General features: G+C 52.9%; 2 protein-coding genes across 15 annotated transcripts in view; one reads left to right on the top strand and one right to left on the bottom strand.

Annotated features, from left to right (window-relative positions):
- LOC111748342 (heat shock transcription factor, X-linked member 3-like) overlaps positions 1-27,407 on the bottom strand; it is a 145,909-nt gene extending 118,502 nt beyond the window's left edge. For 3 of the 14 annotated variants that reach the window (XM_064277691.1, XM_064277692.1, XM_064277693.1), the window contains exons 1-6: positions 25,002-27,407; positions 17,742-24,577; positions 12,106-12,655; positions 11,859-12,001; positions 7,113-7,318; positions 6,761-6,900 (exon numbers count right to left, since the gene is read on the bottom strand). In XM_064277691.1, the coding sequence (XP_064133761.1) occupies positions 23,975-24,577; positions 25,002-25,484 (1,086 nt within the window). In that variant the 5' untranslated portion in view covers positions 25,485-27,407 and the 3' untranslated portion in view covers positions 6,761-6,900; positions 7,113-7,318; positions 11,859-12,001; positions 12,106-12,655; positions 17,742-23,974. The other 11 variants (XR_010319676.1, XR_010319674.1, XR_010319679.1 and 8 more) reach the window with 11 other exon arrangements.
- LOC135228813 (protein EOLA1-like) lies at positions 21,454-23,057 on the top strand. The gene is made up of 2 exons (XM_064277704.1): positions 21,454-21,706; positions 22,505-23,057. The coding sequence occupies exons 1-2, from the start codon at positions 21,454-21,456 to the stop codon at positions 22,726-22,728; spliced, it is 477 nt and encodes a 158-aa protein (XP_064133774.1). The 3' UTR covers positions 22,729-23,057.
- Positions 27,408-27,457: the final 50 nt, after the last annotated feature.

Raw genomic sequence — 27,457 nt, 5'->3', positions numbered from 1 at the left:
CGGATGGTCTTAGCAAAAGCCAAAGAAAAGGCAGAAGAAAAATACAATGAAGAAAGGGCTATAGACAGAGTACCAGCCAATGAAGCGGTCCCTGCTAAGGAGCCAGTGTGAGACCCAAATACAGTGGCAGGCAGCGGAATCTCACAGCTTACTGAGGGTTCCTCCTGTATGTGCTAAAACATGGGGTACCTAGACAGATAAATTTTATTAAGATCAAGGAGATCATTCAGGGGTCAGAAAAAAACCCATCAGCCTTCCTGGAGTGGCTCATGATGGGCTTGCTTAAGTATACAAACATTCATCCTGAAATGCCCCAGAACGGTCCTCTGATCAGTATGACTTTTATTGGGCAGGGTGCTCCTGACATTTGAAGAAAATTGCAGGAGGTAGAAGGAGGACTAGGGACCCTGTCTTTAACTCAATTAGTTGAAATTGCATTTAAGGCCTTTACCAACAGAGATCAGGTAAAGGAGGCCGAGAAAAAGAAAGAAAAAGACCAGGACATGAGGAAACAGGCCAATCTACTGACCGCTGCTCAAGGATCATCTGCAGGAAGACGACAAGACCAAGGTAAGGATGGACCCCAACTAAAGAAAAACCAAGGTGCATTTTGCAAGGAGAAGGGACACTGGAAAAATGAGTACCCCAAAAGAAAGGATGGAAAAGGGCCAGGCTAGATTGAAAGAGGGGAGAAGCTTTTCCAAGGACTTACGAAAGAGCAGGAAGACGACTCTGAATGACAGAGACCAGGGGAGACAACTTTTGATTTACCCTCTACCAATCTCTTGGTTAAAGTTATGGTAGGAGGACAGCCAGTAGACTTTTTGATTGATACCGGAGCAGGCTTTTCAATACTCACCCAGAACCTAAAGGGACTGCCTCGACTAGCAGTACTCAAGTTGTCGGATGACTGGAAAACAGGTGACTAGACCTTTTTTGCAGCCAGTGGGCGGTGAAACAGAAACCAAACTGTCCCACCAGTTTCTATACCTGCCCGAACGCCCAGTCCCCCTTTTGGGATGGAATTTCCTAGGTACGCTGCATGGTGAAATCTCTTTTGATGAAAAGGCTTGGCCCTGACAGTACTGCCAGCAAACACCTGGAAAGTGCAAGCAGCTCTCTTAGCCCTCACCCAACCAGTGCTACCCCTGGCATCTGTCTCGCCCACGGTGCAAAGAGTGGTTGATGCCGTAAACCCGTGGGTTTGGGCCAGTGGTCGACCAGGATGAGCTCAGAATGTCATTCCTGTGGTCGTGGACCTGTTACCCAATGTCATGCCTCCTCGGATTAAACAGTATCCACTGAGAGGTGAGGCTTGTTTGGGACTGCAGGGACTAATCACTCGATACATGGAGTGGGGCCTGTTGCGAGAGTGCCAATCCCCATTCAACACTCCTGTTCTGCCAGTGGAGAAGGCATCAGCTGGTGAGTAACATTTTGTCCCAGATTTGCAGGATGTTCACAAAGTTGTGAAGACCCCACACCTGGTAGTCCCGAGCCCATGTACCTTACTTTCAGCCCTCCCATCTTCTTGTACTCATTTTACTGTTTTGGATTTAAAAGATGCTTTCTTCTGTATCCTGCTGGATGCTGAGAGCCAGCTGATCCTTGCTCTCAAATGGGAAGGGGAAAAAGGGAAGAAACAGGTCTGTTGGACTGTGCTACACCAAGGGTTTAAGAACTCCCCCACTATTATTGGACATCACTGGCCCAAGACCTAGAGCAGTTACCTCCCCTCAACCGAGGGGTGGACCTGCAATACTTAGACAACTTCCTAAAAGGAAGCCAGTCTGAACAAGACTCTGTTCCAAATACTGTGACTATCTTCAATTTCTTGTCCAAAGCTGGATACTGAGTGTCCCTAGGAAAGTTACAAGCTAACCTCATGGAAGTAAAATACCTGGGTTTCTTCACCTCTCAAGGGCAAAGGCGGTTACTGCCTGAAAGGATAGAAGAGCATCTGCCACCTAGCCCCTCCTAAGACACCTAAACAGCTAAGAGGATTCCTAGGAATGGCAGGTTTCTGTCGCATCTGGATTCCCAGCTTTCGGGTCTTGGCACCACCTCTCTGTCAGGCTATCCAGGGGCGGGAGAGATCCTTCTGAATGGACCTTTGACTGTCAACATGCCTTTAGTGACTTAAAATCCCAGTTGATGACGGCCCTGGCTTTAGGGCTGCCAGATTATCAAAAACCCTTTGAATTATATGTAGATGATAGAAGAGGAGTAGCTGTTGCTGTACTAACACAGGTGCTGGGACTGTGGAGATGCCCTATCGCCTATTTCTCTAAAAATCTGGACACTGTCTCAAAAGGTTGGCAGGCCTGCCTCCGAGCAGTTGCCACAGCTAGCATTATCCTAAAAGAGGCTAACAAATTTACTTTGGGACATGATGCTGCCGCATTTGTCCTTCACACAGTGATTGTAGTACTGGAACAAAAAGTACATTTCTGGCTCGTCTCAGGTCGGCTAGCACTATATCAACCCCAGCTTTTAGGGGGATCAAATTTGACTTTACAGGTCAGTTCACGGCTGAATGGCCACTTTCTTGCCACTCCATCCCTGAGAAGAAAACATTCATGATTGTCTTGAGGTCCTTGATGCTGTTAATTCAAGTCAACGCAATCTGCAAGATGAACCCCTGTTCAATCAAGACGATAACTCGTTCACTAATGGTAGCAGTTTTGTGCAAAAGGGAGTCTGGCGTGCAGGGTATGTGACTGCCTCTTTATCAGCTTTTATTGAAAGCCAACCCTTACCAGTGGGCACTTCGGCCCAGAAGGCCGAGCTCGTTGCCATGATAAGAGCCTTGGAACTGGCAAAAGGGAAGAGAATCACCAGACACACTGACTCTAATTTTGTATTCGAATCTCTGCATGCACATGGAGCCTTATGGAAAGAAAGGGTCTCCTGAAAGTCGGAGGCAAAATTATTAAGTATGGAACCGAACTGTCACAACTTTTGGACACGGTCCTAAAACCCCAAGAAGTGGCAGTAGTGCACTGCCGAGCTCACCAAAAAGGAAATACCACAATAAGACAAGGAAACCATGCAGCCAACTGGGAAGTTAAGCGAGTGGCTGCTAGTGCCCGGCCAATTTGTGCTCTAAAAAAAAAAAAAAAAATTTTTTTTTTCCCAATCACCTCCACACCAGACAAGCCCCCCCTAATATACTTAAGAAAATCTACACAGAGCCCAAGACTGGGGTGCCACATAAGACAGTCAGGGCTGGAAACACACCCCTGATGGGAAGATTTTCATCCGTGCCAATCAAGTCTTTAATTCGATTTTTTCATTTATATCAGGCTTTCCATTTTGGGCAAGAAACCATGCTTGATTGGGTAACAAAACATGTCTTGGGAGAAAAACTCACTACAGGCATTCACCATGTGGTTGACACTTGCCTACTTTGTGCCGGCAATAATCCAAGGACTCATGGGCTCAAGATTTCCGGCCCTCAAGGAACAGGACCCTTTCCAGGTGACACATGGAAGATTGACGTTTGTGATGTGTTAAAAACTAAACATCAGATGAAATATCTACTGCTGTGTGTAGATTCTTTTTCAGGATGGGTAGAAGCTTTTCCCTGCCACACCGGGATGGCTAGAGAGGTAACCAAGGCCCTTCTGAAAGAAACCATCCCCTGCTTCAGGTTTCTGAGGGGACTCAATAGTGGCAATGGCACCCATTTTATATCCACAGCAGTACAACAGGTTTCAGCTGTCTTAGGAATAAAGTGGATGCTCCACCCAGCATGGAGACCCCAATCTTGGGAAGGCTGAACGAATGAATCGGTGCATAAAACGTCATCTTAGTAAACTGCGTCAAGAGACCAGGCTGCCTTAGATGGATGTTCTGTCACTGGTCCCCCACCGAGACCATATCACACCCCAGGGAAAACCTAAAATCAATCCTTTTGGAATACTTTATGGGAGACCATATTGCCTCAGCCAACACTCTCCACAATCCTCTACCCAGCCCCCTAATGTCTACCTATTTGCTTTCCCTAACCAAAATTCTTTCCCAGTTACATCAGGCAGTGTGGACCTGGCCGAAGTTCCCTCTTGAGATAGCTGCACACTCTTTCCAGCCCGATGATCAGGCCCTTCTCCAGACGTAGAAGGTCTTCCCTTTAAAGCCCAAGTGGACTGGGCCCTTCACTGTACTACTCAGCACTCATACAGCCATGAAACTTGCAGGAGGTAAACCACGGATCCATCATTCCTGTGTCAAGCCCTGCCCAGCCTATAGTGACAAGAAGGATTGGAAAGCCCAACCCATCAACAGCCTCAAGGTAAGACTTCCTAGGGGTAAAAAGTAAAAATATTTTTGATATCAGCTTCGATGGGATTACCATTAGGTACCCCAGAGACTTCTGCCTGGGGAATCCCTATCCCTAAAATAGATACTCCCCCGACTCCTTGTTAAAAGATGAAAATTTCTGGATCTCTATTGCTAGAGAAAGGTTAAACATTACTGATTTCTATCTGGATGGGGGGTTGCATGCCAACTCTGCCCTCAAGTCCTGTCTCATTGGGTTTGTACTCCTCTAGAGGCTTTGAGTAATTTCACCATTTTTAAACACATAAAGAAAGAGTTACAGTATTCTGATATTTATACTTGGGGGCCTGTTACAAGATTCAGAGACAGAGAGATGTATACTCTTCAGCTTTCCTTGGTAACGAATGCCTCTAACTGTGTGATGCTCTCGAGATGTCAAACGAATTGTGTTGATTTAGGAAGAAACAACCATAGGAATTGTGGTTTCGTTGACAGCGTGACATATGCCACTACTCATGTGAAGCTCCCTTCAGGTTGGTTCCTACTCTGCAGAAGTACTGCTTAACCTTATATCCCTGCTAATGCCTACCAATGGGCCCTGTTTAGTGGGGCATTTGGCTATGATCTTGCCTCTCAAGAGATTCCTCCAAAATAGGGTCACTAGAGATCTTGTCCTACATGCAACCTGTAACGATAATCGATGCTTGTTAAGTGAAGTTGAATACATCTCCTATACTGCAATCTTGGTTTGTTTCCCAGGTTTAAAGGTTGGTGCTTATCAAGAAATAGAACATCTAGCTTGCCTCACTACAAAATCACTGAATGCCAGATCACAAGCCATAGATGCTGTCATGGATTGGACTGTGTCCCCCAAAAATATGTGTCAACCTAGCTAGGCCATGATTTCCAGTACTGTGCGGTTGTCTTCCATCTTGTAATTGATATAATGTTCCTATATGTTGTAAATCCTAATCTCTGTCTGTGGTTAATGAGGCAAGACTGGATTCCCTTGAAGAAGATTAGGGTGGGATGTAACACCCTTCCTCAGGTCACATCCCTGACCCAATGGAAAGAGACTTTCCCTGGGGTATGGCCTGCACCACCTTTTATCTTACAAGAGATAAAAGCAAGAAAGGGAGCAGAGACGAGGGACCTCATACCATTAAGAAAGAAGCACCAGGAGCAGAGCATGTCCTTTGTAACAGGGGTTCCTGCACAGAGGAGCTCCTAATACAGGGGAAGACTGGCAAGAAGGACCTTCCTCCAGAGCTAACAGAGAGAGAAAGCCTTCCCCTGGAGCTGACACCCTGAATTTGGGACTTTTAGCCTACTTTACTGTCAAGAAATAAATTTCTCTTTGTTAAAACCATCCACTTTTGGTATTTCTGTGACAGCAGCACTAGATGACCAAGACAGACGCTATTAGCCAGGAACTAGGACAGGTCAGAGAAGCTGTTTTAGAAGATAAAGCTACGTTAGACTTCTTGCTTCTACGATACAACGACACGTGTCAAGAGTTCAAAGGAATATTTTGTTTTAACTTTATGGACAACTCCGAACTCATTGAACAAAAGGTGAATTGTGCAAAAGATGAGCTATAAAAAGTAAAGATTCATGAAGAATTTGATTTTTCTTGGCTGACCTCTTGGCTACCTGATTTTACCTGGCTAAAAACCATACTCATTAGTGAAATTGGATTGGTTGCTATAGGCCTGTTAATCTGTTGCTGTCTCCAATTCATGCCTATATGTGGGATGGCGTTCTCTGTCTGGAATCGGACCATCCAATGAATGGCTCAAATCCGTCACAGGCAAAAGGCCTAATCCTTTTGCTTCAAATTTTCTTGATCTAAGGGACTATGTTGAAAATTGGGATAGGTGTATATGGCCACCCAAGCTTCAAAAGGGTGGGGGGGAATATGTGACCCTAATACTTCACAACATGTTTTTTCTCCTTTTCAAAAAGGCAATTGAGAGTTTGACATAACTAACGTCATGATGAATACTCTAAATAACTTGTAAGGTTTTTTGGTTTTTTGGCCTGTCTTCTTTCTGCATACTTTTGTTATTGGCTTTGTTTTGTTCCACCAGGCCACCTGTGACTTATGACCCCCGAAATAAAGATTAGAATCCAGACGTCCAATATGTATATCTACAGCCCGATAAGGAGACGTCTGGTATGTATCTCTTCAGTCCGATAAGAAGTCTCTTATAATTGTCTTGTAATGTATAACCCATCAGGCCATCTGTGGGCTACATGCCTAAAGACACTGTGTAACCTTTGCAACAATGATATATTAGCTCTAATGTAAAATTGCCTTTCGGGACTCCATGAAGATAGCTAAGGTTGCTGTTGGGCCAGCCGTTGGTGTCACCTCCTAGCAAACCTTCACTCTCTTTCTGACTTGGAGTACTTTTCATTAGCTCGAATGCTCCAGGGCACGGACCCTAAGCAGACAACATAGTCAACATGTACTTACTGCAAAGCAAGACAGAGCATTTTGAGAACAGCAGTTGCAAGATGGAGGAGTTCTGCATATTCCAATGTGTGAGTGACTATAAGAGGTCTGAAGGGCTCCAGTAGTCAGAGTTCTCGGAAATTTCAAAACTAGCTTCTACTCTGGGATGCAGTAAGACAGGAGATGCATCATTCCGATCCCCAAAACAAAACAAAAACAAAAACGGCCAGACTAACTTCAAATTCATGAATTTTTTTTTAACAGATCAGAGAGTTGAGGTTGCAGGTGCAAATAATTTTGCCCCAAATCAGAGGAGATACAGTCCCTGCAGGATGAGAGGAGATGTGAGCACTAAGTAGCTTGGTAAACTTACCAAAACCCAGTAAGAAGAGTTCAGTTAGAACTACTGACGAACTGATGCAGGGAGAGTGTGGGATGGCAGGGAACGGTGAACCCCCTGGGGGCCTTCGAAACTGGGAGGGTCTGCACTCTCTTTCACTCTCTTTCTCCATGAACCCCACTGGATGCTTGCAGCAAAGATCAGGAAGAGCTCAAGACCAGACTCGTTGAAGTGCAGACCTTGGGGAGAGGAACATTAGCCACATGGGAAGGGCAAGAAACTCTGCCCAACACATTTCCCCTATGTCCCCTAGAAAAAAAAAAGGCCCCTACTAGCAACAGACCCCTGGCACCAAGTGCTGGAAGGCACAACCATATCACAATGTACCCTCCAGCCTTGCACCTCTTGATCTGACACTGGGTTTGTGGAGGCTTCTTTCTAAATACCGCATCATTGCGGTTATCAAGAAGGTGTGTTGACAGTAGACGCACAAACACCTGCCAGTGATTCCAGGGCTTCGCTTAGACTTACATCTCAGAGGCAGGCACTGGGCAGGCTCTGAAAGCAGATCACAACCTGTCTCTGCCACCGGCTCCCTGTGTAAAGTGTTCAGGAGCTCTCATAAATAGAACTTCTCTGGATCTGGATTCTCCTGGAAGCAAAGTGCAGCTCACCCTAATTACATGGATAACTCCACAGCTTCATAACCCAAATTGTGCTCTTTACAAAATATTTACAGTCCCTGAAGTCATCTTAAAACTGAACAAGAGTTTAGCTGAACTAGTAAATACTGCCTGCCTTGAGCATTATGGTCTTTTGAGAATCATGTATTTGGGACCAGACTGACAACAGCAACTTGAAAGATTGGATGGGAACCTGTGGGGTCAGTGAGTTTACGTCAATGGGGGAGGAACAACTCAGGGAAGGAGGGTGAGAATGGTTGTACAACTCGAAAAATGTAATCAACCTCACTAAAGGATACATGTACAAACTGTTGAATTGGTATATGTTTTGCTATGTATATTCTCAATAACAACAACAAAATAAATAAAATTTAGAAAAAAAATTTACAGACCCTTTGTGCACTCAAACTTGGGAGAGAAAACAAGTACTTGCTGTCTCCTTCATATTCCAGAAGGTCAGTTTCCACATCAGCATAACTCAGGATTTTGCCCTCAATAGAAACATTCATTCTACATAAAATTTCAATATAGGATGCAATCAGAGTTATCAGTAAGGAATGCAGAATCAAAGGATGTGAGAGGTAAGAGGCACTTGGTGATCAGACCCTTGCTTATCGAAACGCTGCCCGTGGACCAACAGCCTCGGCATCACCTGTGATCTGGTTAGAAATGCAGACTCCCAGGCTCCACCCCAGAACTTCTGAATCAGAATCTGCATTTTGGCAAAATCCCCGAGGGATGTGAATGCATGTTAAAGTTTGAGAAACATGACTGGTTTTCAAACTGTGCTGTGTGGCCTCCTTTGTGTTCTAAAAGGAATGGTCCAAGAAGAGGCTGGGAAGGAGAAGGGGTGCGGGGACCAGGTCATGCTTGAACCGAGCAGCCTGGCTTTGGTCTGTTCAGCAGGTTGAACCTCTAGCTGGACTTCTTTGGACTAACACATTCCGAGTCCACAAAAGGCTGAAAACCGCTGTTCTACATCAAGCATCTCATTTTCTGGGTGGCACAACTGAGATCCTCCAAAGGGTGCAAGGGACTTTGCCAAGATCGTATCACAGTCCCTTGAATACCGTGAGAAATCTCTGAAATTTGCTGGAACAATGTCCAACATGCAAAGATTGAGAACCTGAGCCCCAGCAGAGGACAACATAACAAGCAACGGTGTGGCCTGGCAACAACCCTGCAAGGTGAGCGGCCTTGAACGGCCTGGTTTACGAGAGCAGAGGGAGATGCAGAGAGAAGACTAACTACCAAGGCAACACAGGAAGAGGAGGTTGAGTTTTAAACCCAAGTCAGCTGAGCTTTAAGGCCCAGACTCTGGACCTTGTTATTACACAACATCATGGGCACACACAGTCACCCAGCTCCTCCATGTGCTGTACACACGGGTCTAGTATACGAGCATCATGGAGGCACACCCACTCAAATAAGGGCACGGTTCCATCCTCTCGGACTCACTGGATGCAAACAAGGGCTCCCATGTCCATACCTGGGGCCAACCTGTATAGGCCTTTCTCAGGGAAAATACCAAGCGTGTTGCTGTTTTCATGGTAATGAGCACTAGGAATTTGTGTTTGTTTTAACACCATTTGTCTTGTACCTGACATCCTATGTAATATGGCTTGGGACAGGCAGAAAGATGGAGAAGGCAGGAATGGTTAGAGAAGGGAGAAGAGAAAAGAGCTGTTTTACAATGTATCAACACATTACTCTCAGCACCTGGTTTTTACACTTGATCTTCTCCCCCCAAAGAATCCCTGCCTGGAGCTTTCTACCTTGGGAGCTGCTGGCTAAGTACACCTCTGAGTACCCAGAAACCAAACCCCATTGCTATCGAGTCAATTCCAACTCATAGCGACCCTATGGGACACAGCAGAACTGCCCCACAGGGTTTCCAAGGAGCGGCTGGTGGATTTGAACTGCCGATTTATTGGTCAGTAGCTGCAGTTCTTCACCACTGGGCCACCAAACCTGTTGCTGTAGAGTCGATTCCGACTCATAGTGCCCCTACTGGACACAATAGAACTGCCCATAGGGTTTCCAAGGAGCAGCTGATGGATTTGAAGTGCCGATCTTTTGGTTAGCAGCTGTAGCACTTAACCACTGTGCCAGCAGGGCTCCAAAATTACTAGTGCCTCCTAGTGACCACGGCAGGACTCAAACCTGCAATCTTCTGACCTGAAGTCAGTGGCCTTATCCATTAGCCCATGCAGCCAGTAAACCAAAAAACCAGTGTAAAATGTAGACCCCCTTTAATTGAAAGTGAAGTTGCATGGCCTGGCCAGCAGGTGGCATAATGAGAAAACAGCCTACACATTAAAACCAAAACCAAACCAAACTCACTGCCCTCCAGTTGATTCCACTCATAGCGACCCTATAGGACAGAGTAGAACTCCCCCACAGAATTTCCAAGGCGCGCCTGGTGGGTTGGAACTGCTGACATCTTGGTTAACAGCCGTAGCACTTAACCACTACGCCACCTGGGTTTCCGCCAACATGTTACTGTGGTCTAATTATAGCTTGTATCTTATTTCTTCATTTTTTTTTCTTTTGGTAACTACGTATGTAAGAAAACATTTGAAAATTCAACATTTTTTACATGTACAGTCCACTGACTTTAACCGTGTTCCTCATGTTGTCCAACCATCATCTGTTTCCAAATGTTTCCATCACCCTTAACAGAAGCTCAGTGCCCCCTAAGCCATGAGTCTCCCTCCCCGCCTCCCCCCCACCCACCTGCCCTGGTAACCACTAACAAACTCGGGTCTCTATATATTGGCCTAGTCTCGGTATTTTCTATACGGGAGATCATAAGATACCCGTCCCTTTGTGACCGCCTTATTTCACTCAGCATAACGCTTTCAAGGTTCATCCATGTTGTAGCATGTATCAGGAGCAACAAAAGAGAAAATTGATAAATAGGACCTCATCAAAATTAAAAACTTTGGTTCATCAAAGGACTTTATCAACAAAATGAAAAGACAACCTACAGACTGGAAGAAAATCTGGGGGACCCATACACCTAGTAAGGGTTTAACAGCTAATACCTTTTTATACAAAGAGAGGGCGGCCTCTTTCTTCAGCTTTCTGTAAGCATTCATTTGTGTGGATTCTAGGTGAGTGAGAGAAAACGCCTCTTCTTCTCTTGTCTTGCCTTCACCCAACGTCCTCCTCCCAAGGTGACGTTTCCAGAGGTATTTCCTGAATGCTGCCGCAGCCCAGGCCATCCATGAGCCCTCCCGAGGAAACCACATCATACCTTCTTTCTGCAGGTCAGTCAGTGGCAGTCAGGGGGCCACACGGGACAAATCACCTCTCTGGTGGGGTCCTGGCAGGATCTCACCCCAACACCCTCCATCCCCCACCTTCCACTCTCCACAGTGCATTTTAAAGTCAGGAGCAAAAACTGGAAAACTCAGCACAAGCCAGGAAAAAGACGCAGCCTTAAGGTTCCTCCAAAGGAAAAGACCCCTTTCCAGATCACCAACGACAGGCACCCACTGCTGGGAAGATCTTCTCTTCTGGAGCAGGCTGCCCCTGAGCCACTGGGAGCCTCCCTCTTGCTCATCTATGCGCCCCTGGGGGAGACACACAGCCTGACCCCCCGAAGCAAATGACTAACTCACCAACCAAGTGAAATCGGTGAAGTTTTCTCAGGAAAAGAACCAACAGTTTGCCTTAAAAATATATGCTCACGATGAAAACCAAGTTTGGGCATTGGCCTCATGCCCACAAAACACAGCCCAGACTCCTTAGGGTGGCCTTTAGGAAACGGAGGCCCCTGAGTGTCCTAGCCTCACCTCCCACGACCTCCCTCCAGCCATGAAATTTTCCTCAGTTGCCTGAAGGTATCTGACCCTTTCAGCCTGCACTTCCCTCACCTTCCACCTAAGGAAATCCTTTTTACCTTCAAGACTCAGCTCGAATGCCCGTCGCCCTCTGTGATGCCTCCCCTCCGCTGGGCCCCTTACCCAGGGTGAACGGTTCCTGCCTCTTCACGCTTACCTGCCTCAGTCAGCCTCATTTTAGACTCTGAGGTTTAGATTTCTGCCTGTAAGACACCAGCCCTATGAGTGACACGGAGAGGAGTGTGTACCTTTGAAGAGCCTCTTACATGACAGGAGAAACAGAGGTGTCCACTTTGCAAGATGATGCTCTTGTCCTCAGATGTGCTCTCTCCCTTCCGGCTGGGTTTTCACTGATGATAACAGACCATGGTGATGCCCAGGTAACAATGCCCTGGAAACAAATCCCTTTCAGAACCGAGGCATTGTCTGATGAACAAAACAGGTCAAGCACCGCCCACGAAGTGGGCTACAGAGTGAAGTGGCTGTTCTGCCTACCTCAGAGAAGATGCCGGGGCCTTCACCTCCACTGCTCAGCCCACATCCTCTGGACACTCATTCTGGGTATAAGGTCATTCATTCCGTTAATACAGATGGGACAGCGTACTGTGGGCCAGGTACTACGAGGGCCTGACCATCCGTGCCAAAGGCGGCCCCCACACAGGGCGGCCCTTGCTCCCTGGGGGGCTGGTAGAGACTTTGTCACGTTGGCATCTTGGCCAGAAGACACACCCTGCCCAAGCCTGCTCCCTTCCTTTTCCTTTAACAGATGTTACTCCCAGTAAGCCTTTGGCTCTCCTAACTCTCTCTCAGGGTTGGCTTCCCGGAGCACTCGGCCCAAGAAAGTTAGTTCTGGAGTGGTCCAAGAACACAGGAGGGAAGATGGGGTCTTGGTACAGGGTCACTCACTGCCTGCCCAGCTGGTAAGGAGGATCCCATCCCTGGAGGAAGCAGTGTGCAGACAGCCCCGGACACAGGGTGGCAGCCTAGTGGTTGGAGTTTTCAGGTTAGAACTTCAAGTCTGCTGGCAGGTTGAGGAGATCCAGGCCTATGGAATGTACAGGAGGGACATTGGTATGCAGCGACTCAGCAAACTCTGTCTCAGCGTCAACTTCAGGAGAACCCCCTGTGCTAGGGTTTCTGAGAGAGGGTGTCCCTGGAGAATGCAATAAATGGCAGAATGAACTGCAGAGCTAGGGAGATGTCTTCCAAGAACCTTTCAGACTAAGGGGTATTCCTTTGCATTGACTGTAACAAGAGCAGATAGGCAAGCAGCAGGAAAGAGACTGGGGCCTGGAGGACACCACTGTGTGTATGGAATGGAAACCAAGACAGAGTTGGAACCTGGACACTTTCACAGGGCGCTATGGATTGAACTGTCCCCCCAGTATGTGTTGGAATCCTCACCCCTGTACCTGTGGATGTGATCCTTTTGGAAATAGCATTTTCTTCCTTATGCTGAAAGGCAGCCCTGGTGGTGCAGTGGTTCAAATGCTTGGCTGCTAACCAAAAGGTTGTCGGTTAGAACCCGCCAGCCACTCCGCGGGAGAAAGACACGGCAGTCGGCTTCCATAAAGATTTACAGCCTTGGAAACCCTATGGGACAGTTCTACTCTGTCCTAAAGCGTTGCTATAAGTTGGAATTAACTCAATAGCAGTGGCGGGGGGGGGGGTCCTAAATCTAATCACTTCTGAGGACTACAAAGAGCAGAATGGACAACAGTATCACATATATCGGGGAACACAGGTGCCACGTGAGGATGGTCTACAAGCCATGGAACCCAGGAAGGCCCAGGACTACTGACAATGAAGGAATCGACATGGCCGTGACCGTGATTTGGAATTTAGCCTCCAGAGCTGTGAGAAAATAAATTCCCATTTTTTAATGCCCCCGACTTGTGCTATTTCTATTACAGCAGCACTAGGAAACTAAGACACAGGAGTAGCCAGATGCCCCCCTCCCCAACACAAGTGAAGCGACTTCCCCTGGGACCACCCCGTGCGGCAGCCAACTGGCAGGACAGCCAATGGCAGCCACCACACTGGGGCTCTCCCTGCCTAGGACCCAAGTTCAGACATTCCCCATTCAGCTATGTCCTCCCGCTTCTCAGCTGACATGTGAGATGGACGAGCTGGGCGGCTTAGAACAGGGAGCCCCCACATACTCCACCCACAGCTTCCTCCAAGTAAAGCCATCTACTGTGGGTCTCCAGTCCATTAGGAAAGTCCTAGCTCTCCAAACAACAGGGTGGGGGAGTGGGAGCAACAGTGCCCACCCTTCAGAGGACCCTCAGAACATAACCGGAAACCTCCATGAGGAGGTTCAGGATCTCCAGGCAGAAGCTGGTAACACTAGTGGGGCTGGGGCCCGAGGGGGAATTATGGGAGGTGGGCCTGGTGATTGTTAAGGCCCGCTGAAGCCCTAAGGCCTCACATCCCGGGTAAAAGGCCCTCTCTGCCCCTCACCTCATCCCAGCCTTCCTGTTTCCTCGAGCTGCTCCAAGGACAGAGCAGGTGCCTCTCACTGGAAAAGAAGACAAAGGGTCCTCTGTTGAGGCAGCCAGCATTTACTAAACAACGACTCTATCCCCGGCACGCGACTTAAAGAGTACTGAGCGAGACACAGTCCTCACCCTCGAGGGGCTCAGTGACCCCCAGCCACAGGCCCTTAGAGAACTACTCCAGGCCTGCATGATGATGGACGCTAACCGAGAAAGGAACAACATGCTAGGAGAGCTCGGAGGCAAAAGGGCCTGATGCTTTGGGGGGTGGGGCACAGAGTGTGCTGCCACAGTCAGGCCTTGAAGGAGGACTGGAGTTTGCTGGAGAGGAGGAGGCAGCCACCGAGGCTGTGAACAGCAGGGCCAAGCAGGGCCTGGGGAAAGACTGTAAGGATCCCTCCATCCCCTCCCCCTACCAAAAAAAAAAAAACACTACCAGGGGTTTGGGCCTCAAACAGAAGTCTTGCCAAGGTTTCAAAAGGGGACTGGTGAGGACAGATTGGACTTTACGAACTGAACTGGAGGAGGGAGGAGGCCTGCTCTGAGGGAGGACAGACAGGAGGCCACAGGCCAGGTAAGAGCTCCTGTCCTGTAAGAACATGCTGAGGCCTGACTTTAGGAGGGAGCAGTGGGGATGCAGGACAGAAGCACGTGTTTTCACCAGGTATCTCAGAGGCCAGGACAGACCGCTTGGTTAGAGGGCAGGAGCAAAGCAGGGCGCCTGGAGTGGTCCGGGCAGCCCTAGCGACATACAGAGGAGGAAGAGCAGGTCTGATGGGGCAGTTGGAATGTTCTGGTCCTGTCGGGTCTGAGGGGCATCAGGACACCCAAAGAGAGCGGGTTTTCCTCCTTGATGCAGACGCTCCTGGGGACCCCACCGACAGTGGCTTCCAGGAAGGAAGCCGGCCCCGGGGGATTCGGCCCTGTGATGAAGGACCAGCCTAGAGGTCCCCAGACCCCAGGCCAGTTCGCATCCCTCTCCCTGCCTCGATGCCCTCTAGGTCCACAAGGGCGGCTGGGCTAGGTCGCTGAGGACCCCGGGGGCTGTCCGTTGGGTTTTTGCCTGGAGTGCAAGCACGAGCTGCACGCTCAGATCGTAAGGGCTAAAAGGGTACCACCTGTCTGGGCTTCTGACCCTGAAAGAACCACCAGAGCACAGACTCCTGCAGTACAGCTTGGTCCTATCATCCTGCCCTGCTCCTCTCGCAGCCACACCCCCTCAGCGCCGTCGCGCAGCCCCGCACCGAAGCCCCGCCCACAGCCCCTCCCCGAAGCACCGTCCCTCAGCCCCGCCCACAGACCCACCACACCTCGGCCACAGCCCCGCCCTCAGTCCCTCCCCCAGGCACCGACCAGCAGACCCGCCCCACGGCCACGCCCACAGCCCCGCCCCACAGCAACACCAGAGCTCCTCCTAGACAGGGTACCTCCCTGAAGCCCCGCCCACTGACCCATCCTACAGCCCCGCCCTGAGGCCCCGCGCACATTCTCTCCACAAAGCGCAATCGCGCAGCCCCGCCCCCACAGCCCCGCCACGGCCCCGCCGCCCCACGGCAACTCCAGAGCTCCTACTGGAGCCCCGCCCTGAGGCCCCGCCAACAGTCCCTCCCCAAAACGCAATCCCGCAGTCCCGCCCCCGCAGCCCCGCCCCCACAGCCCCGCCCCGCGGCCCCGCCCACAGCCCCGCCCACAGCCCCGCCCCACCGCAACACCTTAGCTCCTCCTGGACCGCGGCCCCTGCTCTCCCTCAGCAGACGTCCGTGCCACAGCTCCTCCTCCCCACAGCCGCGCTCCACTCGTCCAGCACCCCTGCCCCACAGAAACATCACAACTCCTCCTCCTCCTCATGGCCGCGCTGCCTGGTGGCTCCCTTATTCACGTCCTACAGCCCCGCCCGGAAGGAACGTTAGGGCTCAACCGCAACAGTCGCGCCCCGCCCCTCCCGCATACCTGCCGCACAGCTCCGTCCTGCTCCTGCCTCAGCCCCGCAGCTACCTCAGAGCTCCTCTCCTCACAGCCACGCCCTGCTTCTCCTGCAGCCCCGCGCCACTGCTCTTAGAGTCCCGACCCAAACAGCCGACCCAATGCTCCCGCAACCCTCCCCACAGATATTCCGCCACACAGATATTCTGCCCCACAGATCCTCTCCACCACAGCCCCTTCCCGCCTTGGCTTTATTCAGCCCCGCCCCTCGCCTTAAACCTTCCGCAACTCCACCCCACAGCCTGTCACAAGCACCGCCCGAAGCCCCACCTCCGCACAGCCTGCCACTCTCCGCCCCCAGCCCCGCCCCACAGCTCCATCCGACTCCGCCTCTCGTATTTCCGCCTAGGTCGGCCCCCAGCCCAGCCCCGTAACCCCACTTCCTGTGACCGCGCCCCGCAGAGCGTAGGAACGCCTCCTCCCTGCAGCCCCGCCCCTCAGCTCAACATCCACTAACACCTCCCCACAGCACCGCCCTAGTCCTCCATCTTACTCTATTTGCATTTCTGCCTGTCTAGGTGCACCGCCTACCCCAGAGAAGCCCCGCCCCGTTCCCTCGTAACCCCGCCCCCTTCTCTCCTAACCCCGCCCCCTAGCTGATCCGAGAGCCACACAACGAAGTTAATCTACCAATAGCCACGCCCCACTCTGCCCGGACACACGCCCAAGAATTCTTCCTCCGCGGCCACGCCCCCATGGCTCAGGCCCCGCCCACTGCTCCCGCAGTCCCGCCCATCCTTCACTCCAAAGCTCCGCAGTGCCCTACACATAGCTCCGGCTCCCCAAAAACCCGCGCTCCACCTGGGCGCCTTCGCCTCCACACATTCCACGAAGCTAGATCCACATCTCAGGCCCTGCTCCTCCTCTCTCAGCTCCGTCCAGACTCCGCCCCGATATCCCCGCAGTCCCGCCCCGTCGTCTTCCCCACAGGGGGTCCCCAAGTCTCCGAGCCTTCTCCTCCCAGAACTACACCCTTCCGCATCCCCATACCCGCCCAACAGCTCATTTTCCCCACAGCCCCGCCCCCTAATGCCGTAGCCACGCCCCTCCGCCACCTTAGCCCCGCCCCACCCCTCCGCCAACTCAGCCCCGCCCCTCCACCTCCCCAGTCCCGCCCCTCCACTTCCCAAGCCGCGCCCCAAACGCCTCCGCCACGCCCCTTTTCGTCTTCGCCACGCCCCCAGCTCCGTGTACTCCTCCCCAACTCCTTCCGACCGCCCTCCTCTGGCCCACCCACGCCAGCCTCGGCCTCAGCAGCGCTTCCTGACCACGCTGACGATACCTTCCAGGGAGACTGAGCGTGTGTGCGTGTGTGCGTGCTTTCGTCATTACGTGACCGCGTAAGTGCGTGCGTGGCTTCCGGTTGGCCCTTGTCCCCTGGAAGGCGGGGCGTCAGTGGTGCCTTAACTCGGTCTCTCTCCACGATCTGTCCCCTGAGGCCGCGAAGCGCGAGCCCGCGCGGGCGCCCTTGACCCTGGGGACCAAATACTGTGGGCGCCGTTCTTCCTGGCGCGGGACCTCCCCCCGTCCCCCTCGCAAGCCTGGGACCTGAAGGCCTGAGACCCGCCCCCCAGTGACAGCCCTGGACCCTGCTGTCAGCTCCACCCTCCGCGGGATGGTACCTGGGGGCCGAGGGGTGGAAACACTTGCCTGGCAGCCGAGGTCCTGCTTCCTGTCCCTGTGACAGTGGGGGTCACGGGTCATTTCTCTCGTCTCTTCCGGGTAGGGGGGGCCCACTCAGAGGAAAGGATGTCTGTGCTGCTGACTATGCCTCCAGGGTACGCTCCCCCAGCCAGGAGGAGGGACCATGCCCTGAGGGAGGTGGAGGCTGTGTTTCCCATCAGCCTCACCGCCTGGCCCCAGCCTTCAGACTTCTTCTAACCTCCACCCCTGCCGACACCTTTCTGGCCCCCTGTCACCGTCATCTAGTGCTGCTTCGAGAGAAATACCACAAGCGGATGGCCTTAACAAACAGAAATTTATTCTCTCACAGCCTAGGAGGTTAGAAACACCAGCTCCAGGGGAAGGCTTTCTCTGGAGGAAGGTCCTTGTCCTCAGTCTTCCCCTGGACTAGGAGTTTCTCTGAGGGGGAACCCCAGGTCCAAAGGACGCCCTTGCTCTCGGCACTGCTTTCTTTGTGGTATGAGGTCCCCCATGTTTCCCTGATGCATTCTCTCTTTTGCCTCTTGTAAGGTAAAACGTAATGCAGGCCACACCCTAGGCAGACTCCCTTTACATTGGGTCAGGGATGTGACATCTATCCCACTCTAATCCTCTTTAACATAACCTAATCTTACTTCATTAACCAGGGGTGCAGATTAGGATTTACAACACAGGAAAATTACATCAATCACAAAATGGGGGACAACACACAATACTGGCGGTCATAGCATAACCCAGTTGACACATATTTTGGGGGGAAACAATTCAATCCATGACACCACCCTTCCCCAACATTGCTGCCTTGTACTGTGGCTGTTTCTCATCATCCTTGTCCTTCTACAGGTGAAGGAGCTGAAACACGTGCAGGAACATCACTCCTCAGCCACAAAACAGGTACTCTGTGCGCACAAGGCAGGAGGGGACTGGATCCCATCCGTTCTCACGGGCGTTGTCCTTGGGATCCTGTGCAGTTGGTGACAAGGGTCCGTCAGCCAAGGAACCAGGCGACCTTCAGGCTAGGTTTAGGCCCTGATACAAGAAATAGCAACGGCCTTCCACGTGGGAGCAGCCGACCGCCCTCGCAAATAACCCAAATCCAGTGAAAACCATGGCAGGGGAACCTTGTCTTAGTCATCTAGTGCTGCCGTGACAGGAGTACCAGAAGTACGTCGCTTTCACATAGAGAAATTTATTTTTTCATAGTCTAGTAGGTTACAAGTCCAAATTCAGGGCATCAGCTCCACGGGAAGGCTCTCTCTGTCAGCTCTGGAGATGGGCCCTTGTCATCAGTCCTCCCCTGTTCGAGGAGCTTCTCAGGCGCAGGGACCCCAGGTCCAAAGGACTCGCTCTGCTCACAGTGCTGCTTTCTTGGTGGTATGAGGTCCCCAACTCTCTGTTGCTTCCCGTTCCTTTTTATCTCTTGGGAGATGAAAAGTGGTGGAAGCCACACCCCTGGGTCACTGCCTCTACCTTGGATCAGGGAAGTGACCGGAGTGAGGGTGATGTTACCATTGCACCCTAATCCTCTTAACATAAAATTACGATCACAAAATGGAGGACAACCACACAATGCTTGGAGTCATGGCCTAACCAAGTTGACACACACATTTTTGGGGGGACACAATTCACTCCATAACATTCCACCCTTTGCCCCCCTCCCCGAAATCACATCCTTGCAACATGCAAAACATATTCATCCCATCATATCATAGCAGAAGCCTTAATTCCAAATCCAAAAATTCTTCTTCACCTGTGAAATCTAAAACACAAGTTATCTGCTTCCAAGGGTACAATGGCAAAACAGACACAAGTTAGACATTTCCATTACAAATAGGAGGAACTGGCAGGAGAAGAAGGCATTAACAGGCAGCAAGCAAGTCAGCAGAAAACATTACATTAGCTCTCAAAGCTTGGAAAATAATCCACTGTTCTCTGAGACAATTTTATACAATACCCCTGCCCTCCAGACTCTAAGTACTAGCCACACTCTCCGAATTCTGAGTGGAGGCCCCTCGGCCCTGGGCTTTTAACTCTGCCTTCTAGGCCCACTGGGACGGCAACTCTATTCCCTTGGGTTTAGGTGCACAATTCCTGTAGTCCATCTGAGTGGCGACTCCACCCTTAGAAACACCAGTGGCCATGGCTCCACCCTTTGAAACCCCCCAAGGTCACGGCCATACCTTTTGAGACTGAGGCAGCTCAGCTACTTGTGTTCCCTGTCTCTTTAGCTTCTGTTTTCTCGTTTCTCGGCCTCTTGGCTCCTTGGGCCTCAAATGCCTGCATCTACCCTCCTGGGGCAAGTATTCCAAAGCTCTGTAGCTCCAGCAAGGTTGGCAAAGTCAAGCAGAAGGTTGGTGCTCAGGGTTGTCCAAGGAAGCTGAGCCCAGTGTAGAGGGAGGAAGGGCTGTGGAGGGCGTCTTAGAGACAGGCCTCAGGAGCGAGCAGAGGAAGAGGTCTTCTGAAGGAGACTGAGGCCAGGGTGGAAGAAGGAGGCGGTAGGGCAGTTGGTGTCACAGGAGCTCCGAGGAGGACAGTCTCCAGAGGGGGACAAGAGTCGGGCGAGCGAGTGTCAGGTCCTGCCAGTGCCCACGCACCAACTGAGCACCATCCCTGGAGGAGTCCCCGGCTCCTCACAGCCATCCCTGAGGCAGGGACCCATGGCACAAGAGGTGTGCACCTGAGGGAGCCAAGGACCAGAGAGATGGAGAACCCAGGCCGTGTGGGACGCTCTGGGGGTATCCCAGCCGCCTAACTCCAGGAGAGGTCACCGTCTCAGGGTGTCATAACTGCCTCCCCAGGAGAGCGGAAGGGCGGGCTGCTCAGGGAGTCCTGCTGGAGAGATCCCATCAGACGACACAGAAAGTCTCCAGGGGAGGCTGCGTGAAGTCGGGTCCCTGTGACCAGGGGCACCTCGTTTCCTGCTGCAGGGAGGGAGTGAAGGTAGCTCGGACCCTGTGGGCTCCTGTGGGGCTTTAAACTCCATTCTCTGTGGTCACGCAGCCTCTGGGCCCAGAGGTAGAAGACATATGCTTGTTAATGCCAGTCTTTCCTGCTCTGGATGGCTTGTCCCTGATGGCCTTGGGGTCCCTACAGCTCAGGGTGGGGCAGGGCCGGCTGCTGCCAGGGGACAGAAATGGTGGGGGAAAGAACTGAGGGGATGTTGCTTCAAGGGGTCAGGAGGAGAACCCCACGGGGTTTTGTGAGGTGGGGGTGGCAGGGTGTCCCAGGGCCAAGGGTGAATGTTGAGCAGCCCAGGGGAGGAGCCAGGCAGGTGGGGCCTGCAGTGCCCCCTGGGTAATGGGGCGGGAGGGAGCCCTGCAGCATCCCCACAAGTGCATGAGAGAGGGCTGAGGGCTGGAGTCCCCCTTCCCCCCTAGGCCCAGGCCTTCCTGTGTACCCTTAGGTGACCTCTGGGCTGCCCCCACTGCACGCTGTCCTGGCTTTAACTCAGATGAGCACCAGTCACTGGATCCACACGCTCCCGTGTGTCCCACCATGGTGGGGACGCAGTGTCCCAGTGTGCATAGGGAAGGAGCAAAGGCTTTCTGCTCCCCAGTCAAAGACAGTGCAGTTTCGGGGCACGCCGGGGCCGTCAGGCCCACAGGCTGTGGCTTAGAGGCCTGGTGGGTGACTCTGGTCCACGCACGGTGCGTCCTCTTTCCCTAGCCACACTAAGAGGAGGAGCAGAAAGCTCGCGGAGATGAAGTTCGCCTGCCTCTCCTTCCGGCAGCCCTATGCCGGCTTGGTCTTGAATCGAGTCAAGACCCTGGAGACGCGCTGGCGTCCCCTGCTGAGCGGCCACTGCAACCGGACCTTGGCCATACACATCGCCCACAGGGACTGGGAAGACGACACCTGGCGGGAGCTGCTGCTGAACAGGCTGGGAATGACGCCGGCCCAGGTCCAGGCCCTGATCCAGGAGGGGGAGCGATTTGGCCGAGGGGTGATTGCAGGCAAGTGACACCAGGCCCAGCTGCTGGAGGATCCACCTTCTCTTTACTGCTGAGTGGGGTCCTGAGGGGCTGTGAGCAGCTACATTCAGAGGGCAGGGGCAGGCAACGTGCACTGGGTCGGGGGCTGACCTCGGGGGCTAGCTGGAGCCTTGTCTGCGACGGTCGGTGCCCTCGGGTCAGCCCTTGCCCTGCTCGGGGCCACAGCTCCCCACGGTGATCTGAGAGGCTAGGACAGGTCCGTTTCCACAGGTGTTGTCATGTGTGCGCATGTTTGTGTGTGCGTGTCCCTGGCAGAGACCACTGGAAGCATTATGGCTCTTAGGGCAGGTTGGATCCCCCAGCGTCCGACTGCCGGCCTAGGGTCCCAGGCCCACTCCACCCCCAGCCAGCAGCATCTTGGGCAAATCGCCTCACTTCGCGGGGGCTGAAGTTGTCCACACTGTCAGCACCTGATAGATGGTGGCCTGTGGAGGCATCGGCTTTCCTGTGAGTCCCCAGCGACCAGGGCCCCTGCCGACTGCTGCCCTGAGAATCTGGCCAGGCCCCGCACAGTCCTCGTGGGATCCTTGAGGACAGGCCCTCATCCTCCCAGCTTCGAGCCCTCCCTTGGCCTTCCCTGGCACACACTGAGCAGCATCTGGCATGTCCAGACGCTCCCTAAGGGGGGCTCAGGTCGCCGAGTTCCTTGGGGTGCTGTCATCTCAGTCCTCAGTGATTGTCACTTTGAATGAGTTTGTCGCACATGCAGGCTCGGACCTGGAAGGCAGAAACAGTCGTGTTTCTCTTGTCCGTGTGCAGGGCTCGTTGACCTGGGAGAAACCGTGCGGTTCCCCAAAGACCTAGCTCCGGAGGAGGCTGTACAGCTGGAAACCCGAGCCCTGCTCACCGATTTGAAGGACAAGTACCTGACGGCGCTCTCTAACCCACGCTGGCTGCTGCAGCCCGTACCCGGGAAAGGAGGCAAGGATGTCTTCCAGGTGGACATCCCAGAGCATCTGATCCCCTCGGGGCAGGAGGGGTGATGAGGCAGGACCCCCGAGAGGGACAGGACCGAGGGGCAAGCCTAATGCCTTCACCACTGTGACTCGGATACTTGAACCTCTTGAAATCCCAGTCGCCTCTGCACCAGAGAGCAGGCCCTGCTCTGTGCTTTCCTGTGACTGACTGCCCTGCTCAGATGGGTGGTGGGGAGGGTGGGGCTCTCCTGGGGAGGTGTCTCTTTGTGCTCCTGGACAATGTCTCAAGGACTTTGTCCTCTACCAGGAAACGTCTGGGCAGGGCCACTATTTGGGTACACTGATGTCTGCATCATGCAAATAAATACACGAAGAAGACTGTTTAGCATCTGGGGGCCCCCTTGTCCCCCTCCTCTCTCTTCCCTCTGGTGAAACTGGAAGACTGTGGAGCAGCATCCGGGGGAGCTCGTGAAAGGCTGGGGTGGGGCCTGAATGTCACCTGCGCCTGGGCAGCCGTTGTGACCTCCTCCCCAATGAAGAGAACGTCTGAACTGACGCAGCGGCTACGTCCTCTGCCAGCTCCCCGTGCTCGGTTGGACAGTGGATTTGCTTAGTGAAGCACACACAGCACACACGTTTGCACAGCTCCTTCCCGTCCCTAGAGATGATCCCAAACAGCGCTCCTAGAGCTTGCCTTTGCACAGTGAGAAGTCTGTAGTGGGATTTGTTTTACCATTTCCGAGCACGCTTTCTAGTGGTCATTGTCTATGAGGGTGAGAGGCTGTTTGCCCCTGGCCTTGGCTGCAACAACCCAGCTCTCCTGAGCCACAATGACGTGCTAGTGTGACCCTTGGCAGATGGGGTGGCCCTGGTTTCAGGGGCCCTCTTTGGAGCTAGGGACACTCAGCTGCAGGCCAGAAACTCAGGGGACCCATGATCCAAAGACTGCCACTTCCAGGACATCAATGGTGTCAGCTGACACCCTTGTGAGGCAGCAGCAAGTCTGGCTTGTCACCTGCTCAGCAGGCGGAGCTCAGTGACCAGAGCTTCGAACTGGCCCTCCCCACTCCCTGCAGAACCCTGTGCTAAGTGTGAAGATGCTGCCGCTGGAAAGGAAACGGTCAGCAGCGCGGTCCAGGGCCCAGCTGGAGATGACTGTCAGCCTCCTGCTTCCACCGATGAGACGCCTTTAGTGTGGAGGGCTAGAGACAACACAGACTGGCAGTTCTCATTAGGTCATTTATTTACCCTTACGAAAGCCGAAAATAGGTTCCTGGTTAGAAAATGGCTCTCCTGACCAGGGCCTGGGGGCCTACGGTGCCTGCTCATCCCTGAACTGTTCGCAGATGGAACAGTGGTAGTCCGAGGGGCTGTCCCCCTGGGGGTCGGAGGGTTCCTCGGGAGCCATGACCGACAGGCCTGCCAGCAGGATGGAGTAGCAGGCATTGTACAGGGTCATGACTGAGGACGGATCAGAGTAGCCCCCAGGCTCGGTGAGCGGCTCCCCCTCCCCCACCATCCCGGCGCTGACCTGGGGCTCGAACATATCACGGTGAGAGGTGCTCTCCCAGCTGGGCACGCTGCACTGGGCGAGGGGAGGCTGCTCCATGGAGGCCTCGGCCACACTGCTCACCGACGAGATACTAGAGGACCTGACGGACGGGGTGGGGCTGGGCCCCAGGACGTCGGGAGGGTTCTTCGGGGACGCCTCCTTGCTTTCCTTAATGGCGTTCTTCTGCTGGATTCGAGCCGAGTGTCTGGTCGCTGCCAGCTTCTTCCTCTTGGGAGGCGGGGCCGCGGGGGCAGGCAGGGTGGGCGCCTTGGCTGGCTGAGCGCTGCCCTCGGCTTGGCGTCGTCTCTTGATGTTTTGGAGGACCAGAGGCTGGTCCCTCTTAAAGTTGCAGTTGCGGTAGACCTGAAACACAAGGGACGTGTCGGGCATCCTGGGACCCCAGAGTCATCCCCACCCCCTGCCCCGAAATCCTGGTCTCCTTGTGCTCTGCAGAATATGTGTTTTCTAAAATGGCTGTGTAGTTTTCCCATACCCTAAATCAGGGGCTCTCTAAAGGGAAATATATTCACAGATGGACCCGTGACTGTGTGATCCCACAGGACCTGGCCTCTTGGAGTTGGTGGTGGCACTACAGGGCACCTCTAAGGGAGCTGCAGTTTAACGTCAACACCTATAGGTTCAAAGCGGACATTCTGGACTCTCAGTAAATAATGTCTCGTGTGAAAAACCTCATCCTGGAACATAAACCCTTTCGGTCTGTCCCCCACCCCGGCATACTACAAAGATGGTCGAGGACCAATATGGGACACAGGTGCTTCTACTTTACCATCACTTTCGTCTTCCCCAGAGCCTTGCTGGGGCGGATTTTGATGAAGCCGTGGAGGTTAAGCTGTCGATTGAAAGCCTTCAAGCTGTCCGTTTCAAAAATTCTCTCTGCACCTCTGCGGCGAAGGACTTCCCTCTGGAAGAGGTCCTTCTCGATGATCACCGTGTTCCCGCTGTCGCTCCAGCGCACGGACTTGAACGCGTCGTTCTCCACGATCATCCACAGCTTCCTTGGGAAGGCGAGCTGGAGAGCGTCACTCTCTTCTACCCGGACAGCTGCGCCTGGTGTTGGGCCCTCTGGTTCCAGCTTGTCCGGGAAGCCTGCGTCTTCGCTCGTGTCTCGGCCACCATGCTCGTCCAAAATCTCCCCGGAAGCCAGCTTTGGCTCAGGGACAGGATTCGACGGGACCCCTCCTTCTGGCTTGTCACCAACAGATGGGGCCAGGTTGACTTTGTATCTCTTTCTACAACCCTGAGCCGCCATGGAACTAAGCTAGCATCAGGAGCACTTCGTACCCAAGACCATACCACTGTCGGATCCAGTCACCAATGCCTTTGGTCAGAGCGGGGATGCCCAGTAAATAGTGCCCACACTGTTCTAGAGTCTCCGTGGTGAGGTAACTGGCTGCTGAGGTCATTGTCCTGTGATGTCACAAAGCAGGCTCATGGGCACTCAGGGACAGGCAGCCCTGGCCAAGTGGGGGAGGGGCCGGGTGGCAGGGACCAATTTCTTCTTTTTTCAAAGTGTGGAAAGACTGAGTTCAAATTCCCAGAAAAGCCCCCCACCTACTGACAGGCACATTGTTTTCGTGGGGCCAGACCCTAGATGAGTAAAGAAAGCACGAACCCATCTCCACCCCACCTTCAAAACAGGGGAGGCTGAGAAGGCCAGCCCCTTTTTAGTCCTAGCTTGGCACCTCCAAGTATACCTGGGTTGCAGCGTTCCCTGGTGTCTCTGTAGCTCCCAGAAGGTGGCAGTTGCTAGCGGCTAGTTGGCCTATTCTCCACCACGTGCCCTGTACCCCTCTTTCCTGTTGTGGGCTCCCCCTTCCAGCTGCCCTTGCCAGTTGGCTGGCACCACTCAGGAAAAAGTCCTGTTTTACTGCCACTCTGTCAAAATGTCCCCATGCAGCACCAGCCTGAGCGCAGCGGGTTGCTCCCAAAGCACCGTAGGCTCCATGACTGGATACCCACAGTGTGTGTTGCACTTGGAGTCTCCCGTTGAGTCGCCTCAGCTCCAAGACTCGTCCCACTGCAGATGGCAGCAGGTTGTCTGATCATTACCATTTCTTCCCCAAGGATACTGTTCCTGTGGCCCAAGGCCCACCCATTTAAGGAGTACCTGTGTTTGACTGCCCCTTCCACATCCCCTGCCCCAAACACTTCCTCTCAGTGACCGCCTTGGCTCTGTCTCTAAAGCTGCAGCCCCTTCCTTCAGGAGGCGTTGTGACTGGGCTTTCCGCCCACATTTCTCCCCTCCCACGTCCACTCTGGGTCTCCTTTGGGACTTCCTCTTTCAGTGACCTGATTTGAGTTTGAGTGTGTGATGCGCCACGTCCACTCTGGGTCCCCTTTGGGACTTCCTCTTTCAGTGACCTGATTTGAGGTTCAGTGTACTATGCGCCAACTTGCCAGCCCCGTTCTCCCTACCCCGGGAGCTCGTCCACCCCTCTCCGAGTCCTTCTCCGCCATTCCCATGATTGCAGGGTGCACGTGCAATGATCTTGTTTGCTGTGTGTCAGATGCTTTTCACAACGTCTACTGTACACAAACTCAGACCCACGGGCATTCCTACATGCTTACCTAAAACCAACCAAACCACTCCTGTTGCCTTCAAGTCCATTCTGACTCATAGCTACCCTACAGGACAGAGTAGAACTGCCCCATAGAGTTTTCAAGGAGCGACTGGTGGATTTGAACTGCCATCCTTTTGATTAGCAGCCCTATCACTTAACCACTACGCCAACGGGGTTTCCACATTCTTAGCTAGACGGGACTAAGGGAAGCCAATGTGAAAATCCCCACCAATGTGTATATGAGCCTAGGGGAAACACCGAATGAGAGTGCGGGTACAAAACCCAAGGGCAAATCCTCATAGGCCCCAGGTGACATGGTTCTGCAGTGTGTTCGGTGATACATGCTCCCTGGCCTTTGTGGACAATTTGTTCTCAATATTCACTTTCTAGGGAGGGAGTGCGGCTGCAAGGCCCCAGAGTGAAGGGCCCCTGGTTCCTGTCCCAGCTCTGCAGTGAGCATTTCTCGCTCTTACTTAGTTTTTGAAAGGGGGTACCAAGAGGGCTTGGAGAGAGACTCTCTCAAGGTACATTTCACTGCCAAGGCCTCTCAGCCTTCACCATGCCTCCACTCCACTACCCAGGATGGCCCACGACAGGCTTCTTGGCTCATGTCTCGGCCACCATGCTCATCCAAAATCTCCCTGGAAGCCAACTTTGGATC

The sequence above is a fragment of the Loxodonta africana genome, chromosome X (genome assembly GCF_030014295.1).
Source record: "Loxodonta africana isolate mLoxAfr1 chromosome X, mLoxAfr1.hap2, whole genome shotgun sequence".
Classification (NCBI taxonomy): domain Eukaryota; kingdom Metazoa; phylum Chordata; class Mammalia; order Proboscidea; family Elephantidae; genus Loxodonta; species Loxodonta africana.
This window is presented reverse-complemented; position numbering and strand designations above follow the sequence as displayed.

Excerpts from the sequence above, each read along its gene's own strand:
- LOC135228813 (XM_064277704.1), top strand. The coding sequence starts at position 21,454 with ATGAAGTTCGCCTGCCTCTCCTTCCGGCAGCCCTATGCCGGCTTGGTC. Across the intron at positions 21,707-22,504 it reads TGGCCGAGGGGTGATTGCAG|GGCTCGTTGACCTGGGAGAA; the intron begins GCAAGTGACACC and ends GTCCGTGTGCAG.